This window comes from Pseudophryne corroboree, chromosome 1 (assembly GCF_028390025.1).
Source record: "Pseudophryne corroboree isolate aPseCor3 chromosome 1, aPseCor3.hap2, whole genome shotgun sequence".
NCBI lineage: Eukaryota > Metazoa > Chordata > Amphibia > Anura > Myobatrachidae > Pseudophryne > Pseudophryne corroboree.
In genome coordinates this window covers 568,892,008-568,911,215 of record NC_086444.1, presented here as the reverse complement: position 1 = coordinate 568,911,215, position 19,208 = coordinate 568,892,008, and the positions used below count along the sequence as shown (strand labels likewise).

The 19,208-nt window shown below is 43.8% G+C and overlaps 1 protein-coding gene across 1 annotated transcript in view; it reads left to right on the top strand.

Moving 5' to 3' along the window:
- CNTLN (centlein) overlaps positions 1–19,208 on the top strand; it is a 761,842-nt gene that overhangs the window by 198,889 nt on the left and 543,745 nt on the right. Inside the window, exon 7 of the mRNA XM_063954396.1 lies at positions 16,832–16,994. Coding sequence (XP_063810466.1) covers positions 16,832–16,994 — 163 coding nt within the window. The remainder of the gene's footprint in view (positions 1–16,831; positions 16,995–19,208) is intronic.

Below are 19,208 nucleotides of genomic sequence, written 5' to 3'. Positions count from 1 at the left end.
CAACAGCAGTCACTAAAGGGGCGTGGGTGGCCGGCAGCGTCACTACAGGGGGGCATGGTCGGACGTCAGCGTCACTAAAGGGGGCGTGGGCGGCCGGTAGCGTCACTAAAGGGGGCATGCATAACACCTACGGAGGTGCTGAGCTTACCCCAAGCGCTCTCCCGTAACGTGAATGGATGCTGTGCGCATGCGCACGGCATCTATACACGCTGGGAGAGCAGGAACTGGGCAGGCTACTTTAGCAGGGTGGATTTTGCCTTTAAAAAATCGTGCAGGGTGCAGCTCCCTGCTAAAACAGCCTAGCGTGAACACTAGATTATACTGATCCATCGGACACTGATACAGTTGCTTCTGATGAGGAATCTACAACCCAGGTTGATGTTCCTGACCTAGTGGAGGCTATTAAGCTTACTCTCCAAATAGATGATGAGATCGAGCCCACTATGTCTAAGAAACCTGATAAGTTCAAACGTCAGAAGGTTACTAAAGTAGTCTTACCACATTCTGACCATTTAATTGACATTCGTCAAGAATCCTGGGCATCTCTAGGAAATACATTTTCCCTGTCTAAAAAGATGCTAGCTTGTTATCCTATCCCTGTGGACTTGAGTAACAAGTGGGAAACTTCACCGCCGGTGGACTCTCATGTCGCCCGTCTTGTGGTGTCGTCTACTCTGCCTGTCACCACTGTCACCTCACTGAAGGAACTGATGGATAAGTGTGTGGAGGGTTGCCTGAAGTCTATTTACTCCCTTACAGGTGCTGTACATAGACCCACTATGGCAGCCTCCTGGGCTGCGAAAGGAATTGAAGCATGGGTTCAGGTAATTAAGAATGGGCTGCCTCAGGATTTTTCTGACACTGCCCAACAATATCTGTCTTATATTACCACAGCCTCTCGCTATATTCAGGAGGCGGCCTCTGAGGCAGGTGTTATGGCGGCCAAAGCGTCTACTACATCTATCCTTGCTCTCTGAATTCTGTGGTTAAGGTCCTGGAAAGTGGACCTGTACTCCAAAAAGACCTTGGAGGTGCTCCCTTTTAAGGGAGACGTCATTTTTGTGGAGGATCTGAACAAGATTGTGACTGACTTGGCGACTGCTAAGACTATTTCTCCCAAGTACTAATCCTTCTGCTCCGAAGGCTAAGAGTACCACTTTTCGTTCCTTTCAACCTCCAGGGAAAGCAAAGGGTCAGGCGTACCCGAGACAGGCTCGTGCTTCCAAAACCACTAAGCCCAAACCTAAACAATCCTGAGCCGCACGCAGCCTGCTGCATGATGGGCCTGCTGCATGACGGGGCGGGCCTACCCCAGGGTGGGAGGCCGACTTCTGCGGTTTGCCCAGGTCTGGTTACAGACCACTTCGGACACCTGGGTGCGGGAAGGTGTCTCTCACGGTTACGCAATCTCTTTCAAGAAACGTCCACTTCGCCAGTCCTGCTTAACGGTTATCCCTTCGGATCCATTGAAAGCGCAAGCTCTACACTTGGTTGTGCAATCCCTCCTGGATAAAGGAGTGGTAGTGTCGGTACCTCTGTCCCAGAGAGGCAGGGGATACTATTCTACCCTGTTTCTAGTTCCGAAACCAAATGGGTCCTTCCAACCTATACTCAACCTCAAATCATTGAACAAATTTGTGAGTGTGTCTAAATTCCATATGGAAACTCTGCGCTCTATTGTACTGGCCATGGAACCCGAAGACAATGGTATCCCTGGACATACAGGATGCTTACCTGCATATACCTATTGCCTTATCACATCAGCAATATCTGCGGTTTGCTATTGGCAACCTACATTATCAATTCCAGGCTCTGCCATTTGGACTGACCACGGCCCCATGGATCTTCACCAAGGTCATGGCCGTGATGACGGCCCTTCTCCACCGTCAGGGAATCAGGATCCTACCGTATCTGGACGACTTGCTGATCCTGGCGAAATCCCAAGATGTTCTACTCAGTCATCTGCAACTGACGATCCAATTCCTACAAGCCCACGGGTGGTCTCATCGACTGGAAAAAGTCCTTGCTGGTTACTGCTCGGAGCATGGTGCACCTGGGGGCACTGCTGGAAACACACAACCAGAGATTGTTTCTGTCTCCAGAGAAAGTCCGGAAACTTCAGGACAGGATCAGATACTTTCTCTCTCGCCCAAGAGTGTTGATACACACTGCGATGCAAGTACCAGGCCTCATGGTGTCAGCTTTCGACATTGTAGAGTACGCTCAATTTCATTCCCGCCCTCTGCAGAGGCTAATCCTTTCCACGTGGGTCGGCCTGCCTCATGGGATCAGGTCTCAAATGATCTCTCTGACTTCGGAGATTCATCTGTCACTGAACAGGACCAACAGTTGAGCAGGTGGCGTCCCTTCTGGATCTCCAACTGGGTCCTCCTGACAACGGACACCAGTCTGCGAGGTTGGGGCGCGGTGTTGGAGCAACAATCTCTCCAGGGTCGGTGGACCACAGAGGAATCTCTCTTAATAAACATTGTGGAATTGTGGGCAGTCTTCATGCGTTGACGCTTGCGCAGGGTACAGAACAGGCCTGTTCAAGTACAATCAGACAATGCCACCACGGTGGCATACATAAATCATCAAGGTGGCACTCAAAGCCGCATGGCAATGTTGGAAGTATCAAAAATCCTCCGTTGGGTAGAACGCCATCTGCCAGCAATATCGGCAGTGTTCATTCCCGGAGTCCTCAACTGGGAAGCGAATTTCCTCAGTCGTCAGGACGTTCATGCCGGAGAGTGGAGTCTTCATCCGGAAGTCTTTCAACTCCTAGTGGACAAGTGGGGCCTACCAGATGTAGACTTGATGGCGTCTCGACACAATCACAAGGTTCAGGTCTTCGGATCAAGGACAAGGGATCCTCAAGTAGCGTTCGTGGATGCACTGGCAATTCCATGGATCTTTTGGCTGCGTTATGTGTTCCCTCCAGTGTCAGTCCTGCCCAGGGTACTATGGAAGTTCAACCAAGAAAGAGGAATGCTACTTCTAGTCGCTCCAGCGTGGCACAGACGGCATTGGTTCTCAGACCTGCAGGGTCTATCGATAGAGTGTCCTCTTCTACTTCCTGAACGCCCAGACCTCCTCGTTCAGTGCCCTTGTATCTATCTGGACCTGGCCAGACTTGCTTTGACGGCGTGTCTCTTGAAGCATCACTCCTGAGGGCCAAGGGACTCTCCGAGGCGGTTATTCAAACTATGCTGAAGGCCCGCAAACCAGCTTCTGCATGGATTTATTACAGGGTCTTCAACTCTTACTTCACATGGTGTGCTGCTAAGAATTATGATGCCTATTTGTTCAGAACTTCTAGGCTTTTGGCTTTTCTGCAGCAAGGCCTAGATTTAGGCCTTCGTCTGGCCTCCCTCAAGGCTCAAATATCTGCCTTGTCGGTGTGATTTCAGAGAAAAATTGCATCTAAACCTGACGTTCATACATTCACTCGGTGTTTTACGGATTCAGCCTCCCTATGTCCCTCCTGTGGTTCCATGGGACCTGTCTGTTGTCTTAAATGCCCTGCAAGAGTCTTCATTTGTACCTCCTGAGTCCGTGGACCTTAAATACCTTACACTTAAGGTCGTGTTCTTGCTGGCTGTTGCCTCTGCTAGGAGGGTGTCGGACTTAGGCGCTTTGTCTTGTCGCCCACCCTTTTTGATTTTTCACTGTGACTGGGCAGTTCTTCGAACTCGCCCTGGTTATTTACCTAAAGTGGTATCTTCTTTCCATCTTAACCAAGAGATTGTGGTTCCAGCTTTTATCTCTTCTGGTTTGTCTTCCAAAGAACGGACTTTGGATGTGGTACGGGCTCTCCGTATCTATGTGGCGAGGACTGCCTCTATCAGGAGATCAGATACCCTGTATGTACTTTTTGGTTTTCACAAACGTGGCTGGCCTGCGAATAAGCAAACCTAGGCTGACTGGATTAGAATGGTGATTGCATAAGCCTATGTGCAGGCTGTACTCCCAGCTACTGCTGCTATAAAAGCCCATTCTGCTTGGTCTGTTGGACCTTCTTGGGCGGCCCACCGTGGTGTGTCCGCTGAAAAGTTGTGCAAGGCGGCTACGTGGTCCTCAGTGAACACGTTTATTAGGTTCTTTGCCTTTGATACTTCCGCCTCCCATGATGCTTCCTTTGGACGCTGGGTTCTTGTGCCCGCTACGGTGCATCCCTTCCCATGAGGAACTGCTTTAGGACATCCCCGATGTATTCCCCTTGGAATCCCAGTGTACCCCACTGTAGAAAAGGAGATTTGTGGTAGACTTACCATAGTTAAATCTCTTTCTTTGAGGTACACTGGATTCTACAGGGTGCCCACCCTAACGCACTTAGCTTCTTTAGGTTTGTATGGCATTAGCTGCTGGTCCCTTCTCCTGTCGCGAGAATGTGGTTCTATGTGACTATCATCTGCCGTCTTTTACCTGCTGATGCATTGGTCTGGTTAACGAAACTGAGCTTCAGTGCCTGGAGCGGGGTTATAGAGGAGGCGGTGCAGTGCATCCTGGGAACAGTCAAAGATTTAGACTGTTGTTGCCTCGGATCAATATCCAACTCTACACCCCAATGTATTCCCTGTGGAATCCAGTGTACCTCGCAGAAAGAGATTTAACTATGGTAAGTCTACCATAAATCTACTTATCCTTTTCCAGCTGGGGACTGTTTAAATAGGGAGGTGGCTCCCAAAGTAGATATACATGTCATTCGATTGGTGTGAAATTCTACATTACCTTTGCCTTCAACATCATTAAATTATTTCACAGATAGGAAAATAGATGGTTTTCTTATAGCCTTTTTCTCCATGTCTGGGGCAATCATAAGACCAGCCATGGCTTCAACCTGGATGACAAAAGCAGTGGCAGCCTGGGCTGATGCATTGGAGGATGATCTTTCAATGGCATCTAGAGAGCAAAAATCCCATATTGCACATATCAAACAGGCTGCTATTTTTATGGAAGAAGCAGCCTTGGATATGGGTACAATTGCTTCTCAGGCATCAGCCTCAGCAGTAGCAACTCAAAGAGCAGTTTGGCTACGTACATGGAAAGCTGACTCAGAATCCAAGAAGGTTCTGGAGTTGTTGCCTTTTACTGGAGATAGTCCTTTTGGTAAAGAATTAAACAATATTTTGGAGTCAGAAGCAGACTCCAAGAAAGTGAAGTTTCCTTCCACACATAAACCAAGCCTAGATTTCCAGCTTTTTTGCCGTTTTGGACTCAAGGAAAAGCAAAAGGAAAGGGTTATGGCAAACAGTCTCAATCTGACAAGTCAGGTAAGACTAAAAAACATTGGGCTACTAGAGGGCTAGCTTCCAAATCAGAAGATAAGCCATCAGCCTGATGGCCACCTGGGAGGCCAACTTCTTCATCTTGCACAGATCTGGCAGCAGTCCACCACAGATGCCTGGGTGCAAGAAGCGGTATATCACAGTTATGCTTTCAAGAAACACCCTACTCAAAGGTTTTTTTGTACCAGCCCGTGTTCAGTGAAAACGAAGGCCAGGGCTTTGCAAGAGGCAGTTTAGAAGTTGCTTTAGTCAGGAGTGATAATTCCAGTTCCTCCTACGCAACAAGGACAAGGTTTTTATTCCAACCTGTTTCTAGTTCAAAAGTCAGATGGGTCGTTCCAGCTCATACTCAATCTCAAACTGCTGAACAAGTACATTTGGGGGCTTCGGTTTCATATGGAGACTTTACGTTACATTATTTTGGCCATGGAGCCGGAGGATTTTATGGTATCCCTGGATATCCAGGATGCTTACCTACATGTTCCTTTAGCACTGTCCCATCAGCACTATTTCAGGTTTGCTAGTCTCCAGCAACATATTCAGTTTCAGCCCCTACCATTTGGACTGGCCACAGCTCCCAGAGCATTCGCCAGAATTATGGTACTAATGGCATCTTATCTCCGTCAACAGGGATAAGGATTTTTCCATACCTCGACGACTTATTAATCCTGGCACAATCTCAGGAATTGCTTCAGTGTCATCTGCAACTGACAATAGCTTGTTTGCAGAGACACGGTTGGCTCATAAATTGGGCAATCCCTGGTTCCATCACAACGGATTACTCACTTGGAGGCTGTGTTGGATTCAGGTCTTCAGAGAGTAATTTTACCTCTGAACAAAATATCCAAAATTCAGTCAAGGATTCAGGAGCTGCTACACAGTCAAAAGGTATCCTTTCACGCAATAATGTGTGTGATGGTGTTGATGGTGTCGACATTCAACATGGTGGAGTATGCTCAGTTACACTCGAGGCCTCTGCAAAGCCTGATCCTTTCCAAATGGAATGTTTTTCATCAGACAATAAAAACGCAGACTATGGTCCTTCCTCTGGAAGTAAGGAAGTCATTAGCCTAGTGGCTATAGACATCCTATCTGGACAAAGGGAGACCCTTTTGGATATTAGATTGGGAAATTCGGACAACAGATGCCAGCCTTCAGGGCTGGGGAGAGGGGGCAGGAAGGAGTTGCTTCCAGGGTCAGTGGACCAAGGAAGAAAGTTGCCTGCCAATAAATATATAGGAACTTCGGGCTATATATGTGGCACTTATTCAGGCAAAGGACATCCTTAAGGGGAATCCAGTCCAAATCCGCTCGGACAATGCAACGGCAGTAGCGTACCTCAACTATCAGGGAGTAACTTGCAGCCAAAACGCAATGAAGGAGCTAAGTCACACGTTTAAGTTGGCAGAACTTCATCATCCAGCCTTTTCCGCAGTGTTTATTCCGGGAGTCCTAAAGTGGGAACCAAATTTTCTCAATCGACACGCCATTCATGCAAACGATTGGGCTTTACACCCCGAGGTCTTCCAAGTACTGGTAGACAAGTGGGGGTTACCAGAGATAGATCTCATGGCGACCCATCAGAACAACAAAGTTCCCGCATACGGGTCAAGAACAAAGGATCTTTGTGGATGCCGTGTCATTAAGATGGGACTTTCATCTTGCCTATGTATTTCCACCAATCGCCATGTTACCCAGGGTAATGCGAAAGGCAAAACAAGGAAGGGGTGCACATTGGTGCACATATCTGCAGAGGCTGTCGATGGATGTTCCATTCCTGCTACCTCAACGTCCAGATCTACTGTTTCAGGGTCCTTGCTATCACAAGCACCTGGATCGACTGCCTTTGACGGCGTGGCTCTTGAGCCTTCCATCCTGAAAGCAAGAGGATTCTCACAACAGGTAATTCAAACAATGCTCAGAGCAAGAAAATCTTCCTCAGCTCGCATTTATCACCAAATATGGCAAGTCTATATTCCATGGTGCATTGACCGGAAATTTGACCCTATGTCTTTCTGAGTTTCCAGAGTCCTAGCATTCCTTCAGGCAGGAATGGACAAAGGTCTAATGGTGGTTTACTTGAGAGTGCAAGTGTCAGCATTGATTATATGGTTGCAAAAGAAAATTGCTAACCTAAAGGATGTCCGCACTTCTTTCCAGGGAATGCTGCACATTCAAAATCCTTTTGTACCTCCTACAGTTCCTTTGGACTCAAGTTCAGTCCTAAAGACCCTTCAAGTTGCCCCATTTGAACCACTAAAACGAGTGGATCTTAAATGGTTGACAGCTAAAGTTCTTTTTCTACTGGCTATTGTTCAGCTAGAAGAGTTTCAGATTTAGGGGCATTGTTATGTCGCCTTCCTTTTCTGATTTTTCATCCAAATTTGGGTATCTTCCTAAGGTGGTGTCTAAATTCCACCTTAACGAAGAAGTTGTAGTCCCGGCCTTCCAAGGGCTGGACCTTTCTGCAGGAGATGCATCGTTGGACTTAGTACATGCTTTAAGGATTTACGTGGATTGTACCAGTACCATCAGAAAAACAGACACTCGCTTAATTCTGTACGGATTTCACAAGACAGGATGGCCTGCTGACAAGCAGACAATGGCGAGATGGCTTTGAATGACGATTTCAGAATCATATTCTCGAGCTGATATCCCTGTTCTGGCTAATGTCTCTGCTCACTCTACTCCTAAGGTAGGTCCGTCATGGGCAGTAGAACGTGGTGCTTCAGCAGAACAGATATGTAAGGCTGCCACATGGTCTTCCATTAACACATTCATTAGACATTATGACTTTGATACCTTTGCCTCTCAGGACACTTAATTCGGGTGAAGGATTCTCCTGCCCAATCAGGAGCGTCCTCACCATTAAATTGCTTTGGGACATCCCAATGTTATCCTGTGGATAACCTATGGACCCTGCAGGAGAAATAATTGTTAAGGTAGACCTACCGTTGATAACTCTGTTTCTCCTAAGTCCACAGGATCCACAGGAATCCCACCCTGGTACACCTGATTTGAGGATCCTTTCACTCACTAACCTCTTCCTTCTTGTACGGAAGTGTGTGCATGTGTGTTCTTCTCGCCTGATTAGGGCTCTCTTTAATGCTCCTGCCTCGAGCTTTGGAAAACAACTGGTTTGCCTGAGTCAGGAGGCGTGGATATAAGGACAGGCCCGTTGCATTCTGGGAGGCCGAAAGCTTTGATCGTTTGGTGCCAATCCGCTGTTGCTACCTCATATGCCATTGTTATCCTGTGGATCCTTTGGACTTAGGAGAAATAGAGTTATCAACTGTAAGTCTACCATAACGATTATTTTCCAAGATACTACACTATATTTACCTGTTTACTTTTCCATACATGAGGATATAATTACAAGATGGCGAATTGCCTTTTCAGTTATGGGGATTTGTAACAATTTCAGTTACATCTGCATAGAATTTGAATAGACTCTGTTGATAGCAGTTTTTGTAGTATTGCAGCTCTGAGCATAGCAAGCTCATTCAAGGATTGTTTGAGGTAGCAGGTCATTTGAAAGGAAAGAAACCATTCAAATATTGGTATGGAATTTCTATGAAATGGATAGCTGAAAGGCATCATCATGGTTTAGTCAGCATCAAAAGTGAAGTGTAGCTGGTATAAATATGTAAGCTTTATTGGTACAATTTAATAACATTACAATATTGATAAATATCTTTATGACTCTAGTGTCTGTGACCTCTTTATTAGGACTCTCTCCCATACATGTTTCAGCACTGTTGTTGAATTTTTCCATTTTCTTTTTTTTCTTTTTGTTTTGCATTACTTGATTCTCTACTTGAACTCCGGTAGCTGATGTTGTATTATAACCAGAAATTCCTCATCATTCCCATCTGGTTTAATATGCTGAGCTACAGCCAGCATTCAAATACCTCTCAGTTCTTTTGAGGGTAGCTGGAAATTTGCAGTAAAAGCCATGTATGTTGTTATATTGTTAGTATTACATTTATGATGATGTAAGTTTTTTTTGGTTGTTTGTGTTTTAGTTCCCCCTTATAACTTTATTTAAATCACAATGTCAATGTTGCTCCTGTTTAGACATGGATTTGGCTCTCACCAGATAGATATAATCACCATTAGAGAGAAGTATGCCATAAGTAGATGCCTGAAAAAATCAGAAATCTGAATTCACTTTTAGGACTTAAAAGCAGTAATAATAATAATAATAATAATAATAATAATAATAATAATAACTTAAATTGAATAACGTTACTACTTAAAAGCAGTAATAATAATAACTTAAATTGAATAACGTTACTACATTTTTAAAGCTGGTACCATGAAGTGGCGCTTCATAGTAGTTTTAATAAATGGAAAGTTGTAAAACTCCTGATTTTTATTATTTTATTTTTTCTTTTATAGTGGTGTACCTAAATTTGTCTCTCTTTATTTTTTCTACTGAAAACCAATCTCTCCCCCCTTCTTTCACTTCTCACTTTCAGTCATTTATCAGCTGTTAAGGTACCAGTACTCAGGACATATCCATTTGTCTCTAATGGTATTTAATGATTTCACAGATACGGTTTCCCTACTGAGTATTGACGTTTGGTGACATTTTTTGCAGGTCAATGGACCTGGAAAAAGAAGAGTGAAAAATCAAGCTCTAAGTGTAATGTGTCAAATGTTTAGTCTACTAACCTTTATTGAGTAAAGTTGTTTCTTAAGTAAGTGCAGTTTTGGTGACATCATATATAGATTAAGGGCTTTCTTTAAAAAGCAGGTGATAGTGTGTACTGACTGCCCACCTTTATTAAGTGTGTTTGAATATATATATATATATATATATATATATACATACTTCAATGTGTTAGTTTTTTGAAGCATGTCTTTTTGTATCATGTGGAGAAATTAAGCAGATACTTTTCTTTTTAACTGTTACTGTACCATAAAAATGTGCTGTAGGATATTATGTCTGTCCAAATACATTAGGAAACCTTGTAATTAAGTTATTTCAAGTGTTATAATGTATTTAACGTACAGTAGATGAGTAAGTGGAATTATTTTGCACGTAAAGGTATATTGTAATTGTGATAGCTGTAATGCACATCTTTGTAAGCCAGAATTGAGCACAGTTTAGCAGTGATGTGAAATTCCAGTGGTGAAAAGTTTTACCTGTGTTTGCATTGACATACTGCAGAATGCCAGTCTGAACTGTATTTGTACATCTATCTTTCATGGAATTCATAATAAGAACTGGATTGATGATGGTTACTACTTTTGTTTTTCTGGTGCAGTTAGAGACCATTAAGGCTGAGCTACGCTGGCAGAATGTTTAAATGTTTGCACCCAAATGTGTAACAAAATCCAACTTATTTTTGTTTCAAGTTTTAAAACAAAACTGGTCCCTGATTTACTAGAAGTGTCCAATAGCTGCATATATGTGAATCTTTGAATATATGAATAGTAATATGCCTTAGTTAACTGTAGATGCTGTTATTGTGAAGTGGAAATGTCTAGGCGTAACCATCCTGAAGCATGTAAAAATTGTTTCCCATTGGTTGCAACGCACACTACTTCACTTAAACCTGCTTTTAGAAGCAACAGTTGTTCATTGGGATCTTTCATGGTTTTGGGGTTTCATGGCCGAGCAGCTACAGAAAAGCGTCAAATTACTGTGTGTGTTGTGAAATGTTGTCTGGGGTGGTGTAAAGCACTGCCATTAGACTCAAGAGCAGTGGAGTCTGGAGTGATGAATCACGCTTTACCATCTGGCGGATGAATCTAGGTTTGCAGGATTCCAGAAGAACACTACATTCAAAAAAGCCCTGACCGCAACCCCATCTAATACCTATGGATAGAATTGAAATGCCAGGCCTTATTGCACAGTATCAGTACTTGATATCTGCAATGTGCTTGTGGCTGAATGGGTGTGAAAAGCCTTCCCAGAAGAGTGCGGTCTGTTATAGCAGCAAACGGGGGACCAACTCTATTTTGTTGTCTATGGTTTTGGAATAAGATGTTCAACAAGTACATAATGGGTGCGATGTTCGGATATCCATATACCTTTTGCCATGTATTGTATATTACAACTATGTGCTTGCAGGGTTAATGCTATTAAAGATGATGTCCTATATTAGTATAGGGATGTTGCTGTCTGGTTAATGTCAGTGAAGAATGAAAGCTACACCTTCTTCTAAATGATTCAAAATCTATTTAATACTGCACATGAATCCAAAAGATAGAGGAAATCTTATTAATTAGTAATATATAAGCAAATGTTCGGGAGTTGATGGCGAATGAATAAGGGATTGATGGCAAAAATTATATATTTATTTTGTATTTATTCAAAACAAATTAAATGATACAGGTTGAGTATCCCTTATCCAAAATGCTTGGGACCAGAGGTATTTTGGATATGGGATTTTTCCGTATTTTGGAATAATTGCATACCATAATGAGATATCATGGTGATGGGACCCAAGTCTAAGCACAGAATGCTTCTATGTTACATATACACCTTATACACACAGCCTGAAGGTCATTTTAGCCAATATTTTTAATAACTTTGTGCATTAAACAAAGTGTGTGTACATTCACACAATTCATTTATGTTTCATATACACCTTATGCACACATCCTGAAGCTCATTTAATACAATATTTTGAATAACTGTGTATTAAACAAAGTTTGTGTACATTGAGCCATCAGAAAACAAAGATTTCACTATCACTCTAACTCAAAAAATTCTGTATTTCGGAATATTCCGTATTTCGGAATATTTGGATATGGGATACTCAACCTGTGTATGGTAACTTATTAGAGACATAAGAAATAACTAATTTAATTAGGGATGACCTCGGTTTAAGGATGATGTAAATTAATTGTAAAAAAGTATAGTATATGTGTGGTGTAGCTCTTAGTGTTGCTGATTCTGAGTTAGATGCATCTTTGTCTGGACAAAAATAGGGAGTTTTAGCATAGAGCACATGCAGAAGCAAATTTTAGGCATTTTTGCGTATCTCGTACCTCTGATCTGGAATTGGATAGATCTCAGCTGGATCTGGGCATTTTGGGGTGGGAACTGGGCAGCGACATTGCGATTTCACAGAACTGTTCTGCCTCAGGGAAGTGTGGCTAGAAATCTGTGCTGTTCTGAGTCATGCATACCGAGAGGAGGAGCCTTGTTACGTTGGATCTCTTGTACCTAGGTGGTTACAGCTGTGAACAGAAACACACTTGCAAATGGAATAACCATAAACAGTGATTTACTCTCATTTAATATATAAAAGTGAAAATTTTACATTCTGTCTTTCTCTACAAATCCACAGTTTACAAGCGAAGATTGTGAAACTTTACATACGAGCATACTAAAACACGAAGGAGGCAACTAAAATGATTTGAAATCCCTAGCACCCCTGGGGGGGGGGGGGGGGGAGACAGCGGCACAGAGTTTATCAGGAGACAGCATAACTCCGGAATTGCTGGAGTAATGTACTCACAAATTTGGTACACATATGCCTCAGAGTCTGGGAACAACCATGGGGGGGGGGGGGGTGACACCCCTAACACCCCCTAGCACCCCTAGGGGTGAGGCCACTACACATAGTGCGTTAGGGAAGCAATATATATATGTTTAATTATTTACATTTATTTTTTTTTAATAGACATTCTTAAAATCCCGGGCAACACCGGGTACTCCAGCTAGTTTAATTATAAAATCAGTTAGTTGTGGCTTAAGAAGGCAATAAGGGGTTCAATAGTAAAAAGAAAAAAGGAAGGATTAAAAAGCAATCTTAACCAGGCAAACATGGTACACTAACCATACACTTACTAGCCCTAACCCTAAAAGATGCAATTCACAGGTCCCATAAATCTACCTAAACAGTAAAAGCTATTTAAACAACCGTAAATGCATATGGTCCTACCACACTGTAACCACGGCAGTTGAGCATACACAAATAGAAGACTGGCTGTTTGGATATTTACAATAATAAAGCTGCACCTTGCACACACAAGCAGGCATACACCGTTCTTCTATCTAATAAACCTTTCACACCAAAAAAAACCCCAGGTCCGACCTGGGTTATTGAACACCGTGAGTCATGTCCAGCTGTTTGAAACCGTGTTCACACCACAGTCTGGACCCGGGTTATGGCCAGGTCTTCCCTTTGCTGGTGCTTGGAAATGACATCTTCTTCACGTGCTGGCTCTCTGTATACTTTTACCCAGGTCAAACTGCAGTCTACAGGGTTAGTGCCGAGTTTGACCCTAGTACAGGCATGTCCAAACTGTGGCCCTCCAGCTGTTGAGAAACTACACATCCCAACATGCCCTGACACAACTTTAACATTCTCTGACAGAAAAACTGTATCAGGGAATGCTGGGATTTGTAGTTTCACAACTGCTGGAGGGCTGCAGTTTGGACATGCCTGCCCTAGTAGCTACCAGGGTCGAATTCTCAAGTAACATAACCGGGGTACAACCTTTTACACCAATCCTGGACTCGGGTTGCCCTGGCAATAACCCAGGTTGTAAGTTAGGTGTGAAAGGGATATAGCACAGTACTGATATATGTTGGTTATCATTGGGACACCTAATTGTGTACCCGGGTCACTTCATTGAAATGTAGAAATAGTGCAGTTGTAAAGTAAAATGTAGGCTTATAAATGATTAGCGTAAAGGAATCAGGATATGCGCAGAGATGCCAATATCCATTCCAGAAGTGGCTTATGAACAGTCTCTCATATGTCCAGTCAGTTTAAGATGTAACAGACTTGTTTTGCAAATAGATTTTGGCTTCCTCTGGATTTTTTAAGGTGAGTGATTATCTAAACCAGGAGTGGCCAACCAGTAAGAGACAAAGGGACAAAAAATCTAGTTGGGTACGTCAAGGAGCCGACATCAAGCCGAAGGCGCGCATGCAAAAATGTGGTGTGACCTTGTGCCTGCTAGGCCACGCCCCTGGTATAAAATACATTGAAAACGCCAAATCCATATAAAATAAATTTTTAAAGCCAAATCCATATAAAATACATTTTTAAAGCCAAATCCAATATAAAATACATTGAAAAAGCCACTTACACATAAAATAATTGAAAAAGCCAGATTCATATAATACACTTCAGCTCCCCCATGTGTCACTCCAGCCAAGACCCTCCTGTCACCCTAGCCAGCACACTGCTGTGTCACTCCAACTAGGTCCCCCATATGTCACTCCTGCTAGCACCCTCCAATGTCACTCCAGCCATCTCCCCATGAGTCACTGTTGCCAGGACCCTCCTGTGTCACTCCACCCAGCTCTCCCTTGTGTCCCTCCAGCCCACCCTCATATGTGACTACAGCCCCCATAACTCATGCCATTGCAGCAGCCCTTTATATGTGGTCTGTTTCCGGTGGGTGACTTACCTCATGTATCTGGCTCCCTTAGTTCTCTGTGCCCATAGTGCTGCTGCGTGTCTGGCTGGAGTGCAGCCGTTTCTGTATCTGTTGTAGTCATGTGATTTTAAGTGTTGGGAGCCACATTTTAATAAAGAAAGAGCCACTGGTTGGCTACCGCTGCTCTAAACTAAGGATTATTTTAATCAGACCTTTTGGTTAGTTAGTATTGGTTACTTTACACCCTATTATAAATCAGTTAGTAAATACTAGGTGTTACCCACAAATATAAACCATATTATAAAAGTTGCATGTCAGAATCCCGGAGAAGGCATAAAGAGAGATATTTTGGAGGGAGCCACAACCAAATGTGAGCTACGATATATTCAGTTTTTACTTATTCATTCATTTAATCTTTTCTAAAGTTTCTGGTACTGTATTTTCTTGATTTTAGCCACAGCATATAGATGTGTCCTCATACATCTAGCCTTAATACGCCATACATTGCGAGATGCCTGGTTTAAGTGAGCTGGTAGTTTCCGCAAAACTCTGCTAATGTCTGGCGTCTCTTTTGCAGATAATACATCTTATTGGAATTGCTATACGAATAATATGCACTATCAGACTCTGCTGAGTAAAGTTATATGCAGCGTGCCTATATTCTGTGTGCTGCTGCGGCTGTATCTGCATATGAAATGCTACGCTACAATGTTTTCCTGGAAAACACTGTAATGTAGCATTTTGTATGCAGATGGAGCTGCAGCTGCACACAGAATATAGGCATGCTGCATACCATTTTATTCAGCAAAGTATGATTGTGAATATTATTCACATAGCTTTGGATACAATGCAAATTTCAAAGGGGAAAATATGCCTGGCATTAGTAAATGCCTTCATGACTGTGTGACTAGAAGGGCTGTTTAACGTGACTGCAGCAACGATGAAGGAGGACACATCTATGGGTGATTATATGTCAACATTGCTACTGCTTGGGAGGTGGGTGGCCTCTCTTAAGAAAGTAAGGGGGAGATGTGCTAAGCCTCAGAGAGAGAGAAAGTACCAGCCAATTAGCTCCTAACTGCCATGTTACATGCTGTGTTGCAGTCAGCGCTGGTTTACCATCAACGTAAAGCCGTTGTGTTACCTTCTCTGTTATAAGCTGTTGTGTTACCTTCTCCGGTATACCCTACCTTCTCCGTCAGTTGGGCTTCCGTGCAGTTGCTATATATGGCAAGTCTGCACCATGAGGCCTTTATGATTGTAAAATAGGGGTCAGATTCTTAGACGTATTCGCATGCAAATATAGAAACGCTGCACAGAAAATAGATCAGTGCAAGCTAGCAATGTAGTTTTGTTGCTCCCAGTTGTTTTATTTATGTGAATTAGACTCTCCTTGTGAGCCAGACAGAAGCTTGGTGATGCTGAATTGCTTGGGACCTGGCACGCGAGACGGTCTATTTTGGTATGATAGGAGCAACAATATGAAAGGACACATCTGTACATACATGCATACTGTACATACCTACATATATATATATATATATATATATATATATATATATATATTAGTATACAGAGTAGTTGGACGAAAATGGAGACCCTAGACTATTGAAACTATTTGTATGCTGCTCTGTCATTTTGGCTTTGTGTCCGCTGCTTTAATTCTGGGTGTTAACAACAGATCAAAGAAGAGCACAAGATGAAAGGGGGACAGAGATGAAATAGTCATGGGGGGGGGGGGGCACGAGGCTGGAGAGACACAGGGTGGCATGAGGCTGTAGAGATGCACGGAGTTGGCACAAGACTAGGAAGACACGGGTGGAGGGTGCTCGAGGATGTAGAGAACAATGATGGATGGTTCTGGAGAGACAGAAGGGATGTAGCTATAAAGTTGCCACAATAACTAGCGACCCAAGCAAATGACAGGTCAAACATACTAGTGTATATTTATTAGGCCTGGTTTGGTGTAGCTCTCACAAGCCAGTCCTTCTCTGCATGTTACCCTCTGTACTTTAGAGGTTTAATTGTGGGTTACGCCTCTAGGGACTGGCAGAGATTGGGATCAATTGACGACAGGCTGCAAACTTAAATGTTTTGAGCAAATTAAGAAAAATCCTCATGCTTATATTTGTTAGATTTGCATTTTTACATTTTTCTTTTTCCCATGTGTTTTTTATTTTTTTCAACAGTAAAGAATTGCGGGAACTTCAGAACCTTTACAAACAAAGTAACGAGCATGCTGCACAACAGGCTGAACTCATACAGCAGCTACAGTCGCTCAATATGGACACACAGAAAGTACTGAGAAGTCAGGAAGATGCTCATACCTCTGAGTCCATCTCATACCAAAAAGTATGATTTCATTGTTTACAGAATATCAAATGTAGATCTGTTACCAAACAATTAGTTAAGATGTGTGAACCTGTATGTACCATATTTATTAATCACTGCTAAAGGCCCCTACACATTTGGTGATCCACCGCCGAGCTGCCCGACCCGGCGGCGGGGGGTGGTGGTGGGGGGGCAGTGACGGGGGGGAGTGAAGTTCCCACCGTCACCCGGCTCCATACCAGTGCATGTTAATATGGACAATCTCGTCCATATTGGCCTGCATGCATAAGCGACTGGGCACCAGCGATGAACTAGCGCGGTGCCGCGCATCGTTGGTTCCTACACACTAAACGATATGAACGTGTTCTTATTCATTAAAATCTATTAGTGTGTAGGGCCCTTTAGTCCACTTTCCTTTTTTTTTTTTTTTTTGCAAATTATTTTATTTGCAGGCTTTGCAGTCTACTGGGGATTTTAGACAAAAAAAAAAATATTTCACATGGCACTGTAGTAAAATATGGCATTTATTTTAATTTGTATCCACTTGACTTCTGACCATTGTGTCAGGACAGAAACTGGTTCATTCCAAAGACTGCAGTTTAAAATGCAATTACTTGTGAGTCAAGACATCTCAAATACAGTATGTGCTTTTAACCACTTACTTAGCGAAGCCAGGCTTTCCTAGACATGATCGCATTGTGTGTGACCATGTTAGCGGAACCTGACAGCTGCTGCTGTGGAAACGAATCTTCCAGCTGCTGCTGGGCTCAGCCCACATGGCCCGCCTCTCTGTTGCCGCGCTGCAGACTGTGATCCTGATTTCTGTTTGGATGATGTTAACATCGCTACTGCGTCCTTACACGTGAGAGAAACAGATTGTGTGTCAGTATTTATAAAAGGGCCAGTGTGTTAGGGATACAGAGTGCATCAGTTTGTCGGGTGGTCTTCAGTATGCCGGCGGTCGGGCTCCCGGCGACCAGCATACCGGCGCCGGGAGCCCGACAGCCGGCATTCCGACACTTATTCTCCCTCGTGGAGGTCCACGACCCCCCTGGAGGGAGAATAAAATAGTGTAGCGCGCCACCGTGCCCGTAGCGTGGCGAGCGCAGCGAGCCCGCAAGGGGCTCATTTGCGCTCGCCACACTGTCGGTAAGCCGGCGGCCGGCCTCCCGGCGCCGGTATGCTGGTCGAGCAAAGCGATGCACCTTGCCCGAAGCTCGCGAGCCATTAGAGGGGACACAGTGCACTGATTCGGCTTCCCGGTCACTGTACGCAGAATACAACCCAAAAAATAGAAGAAGAAAAAACTCATGTCGACCATTTTACCTGTCGACATAGCACATGTCAACCTAGAAACTCTGTCGACCTTCAAACCCTGTCGATCTAGTGACTTGACCTATAATGGTCGACACAAACATTGTCGACCTTGACACTGTCAATTTAATGATCCACATCCGTGAGTGGCACAGAGGGTACATACAGATCTAGCCATGCTTGTCTTACTGCAATGTGGCATGTTGCATCACAGCATGCGGCGCCAGGCTGCAACTATTTGTAGCTGGCGTCAATCAGGCAGCAGCAGAGGTTTACTACGGTCGACATCGCAAAGCCCAATAATCGTGAATCTGTGTGCAGCCCCTCTCCTGCATCCATATCAGAACTGGCCCCAGGTTCATGGGCACCCAAGGCTCATTTATGTATGTGAGGAGGGAAGGTTTACCTGTCTTGTCCTATCCCACAGAGGTGCTACTGTAACACAAATTACTGAAAAAGTTCATGCTGGCTGTGATAAAAAGGTGTCAGAACACACACAGTGCATTGCAGATTGCTGCGTAGATGCAGACTGGTCAGAGTGCACATGCTGACTCATGTGAGCATCAGAAGTGGATCATGGATCAAAGGATGCACTATGGAAAAGAAGGCAAACTGTCGGAGGCAGTGTGATGCTCAGGGAAATGTCCTGGCATTCTTGTGGATGTTACTTTACACGTACAGTACCACCTACCTAAACATCATTGCCGTTCAAGTGCACTCCTTCCTGGTAGTGGTGTTCCCTTATGGCAGTGGCCTCTTTCAGCAACATAATGCACCCTGCCACAGAGCAAAATATTGTTCAGGAAAGGTTTGAGGAAAAGGCAAAGAGTTTAGGGTGTTGAGTTGAAGTGGCGCAAAATCCCCCAGCTGTCAAACCGATTGGACACGTTTTGTGAAGTAGCGATATGTAATTGACTTGTG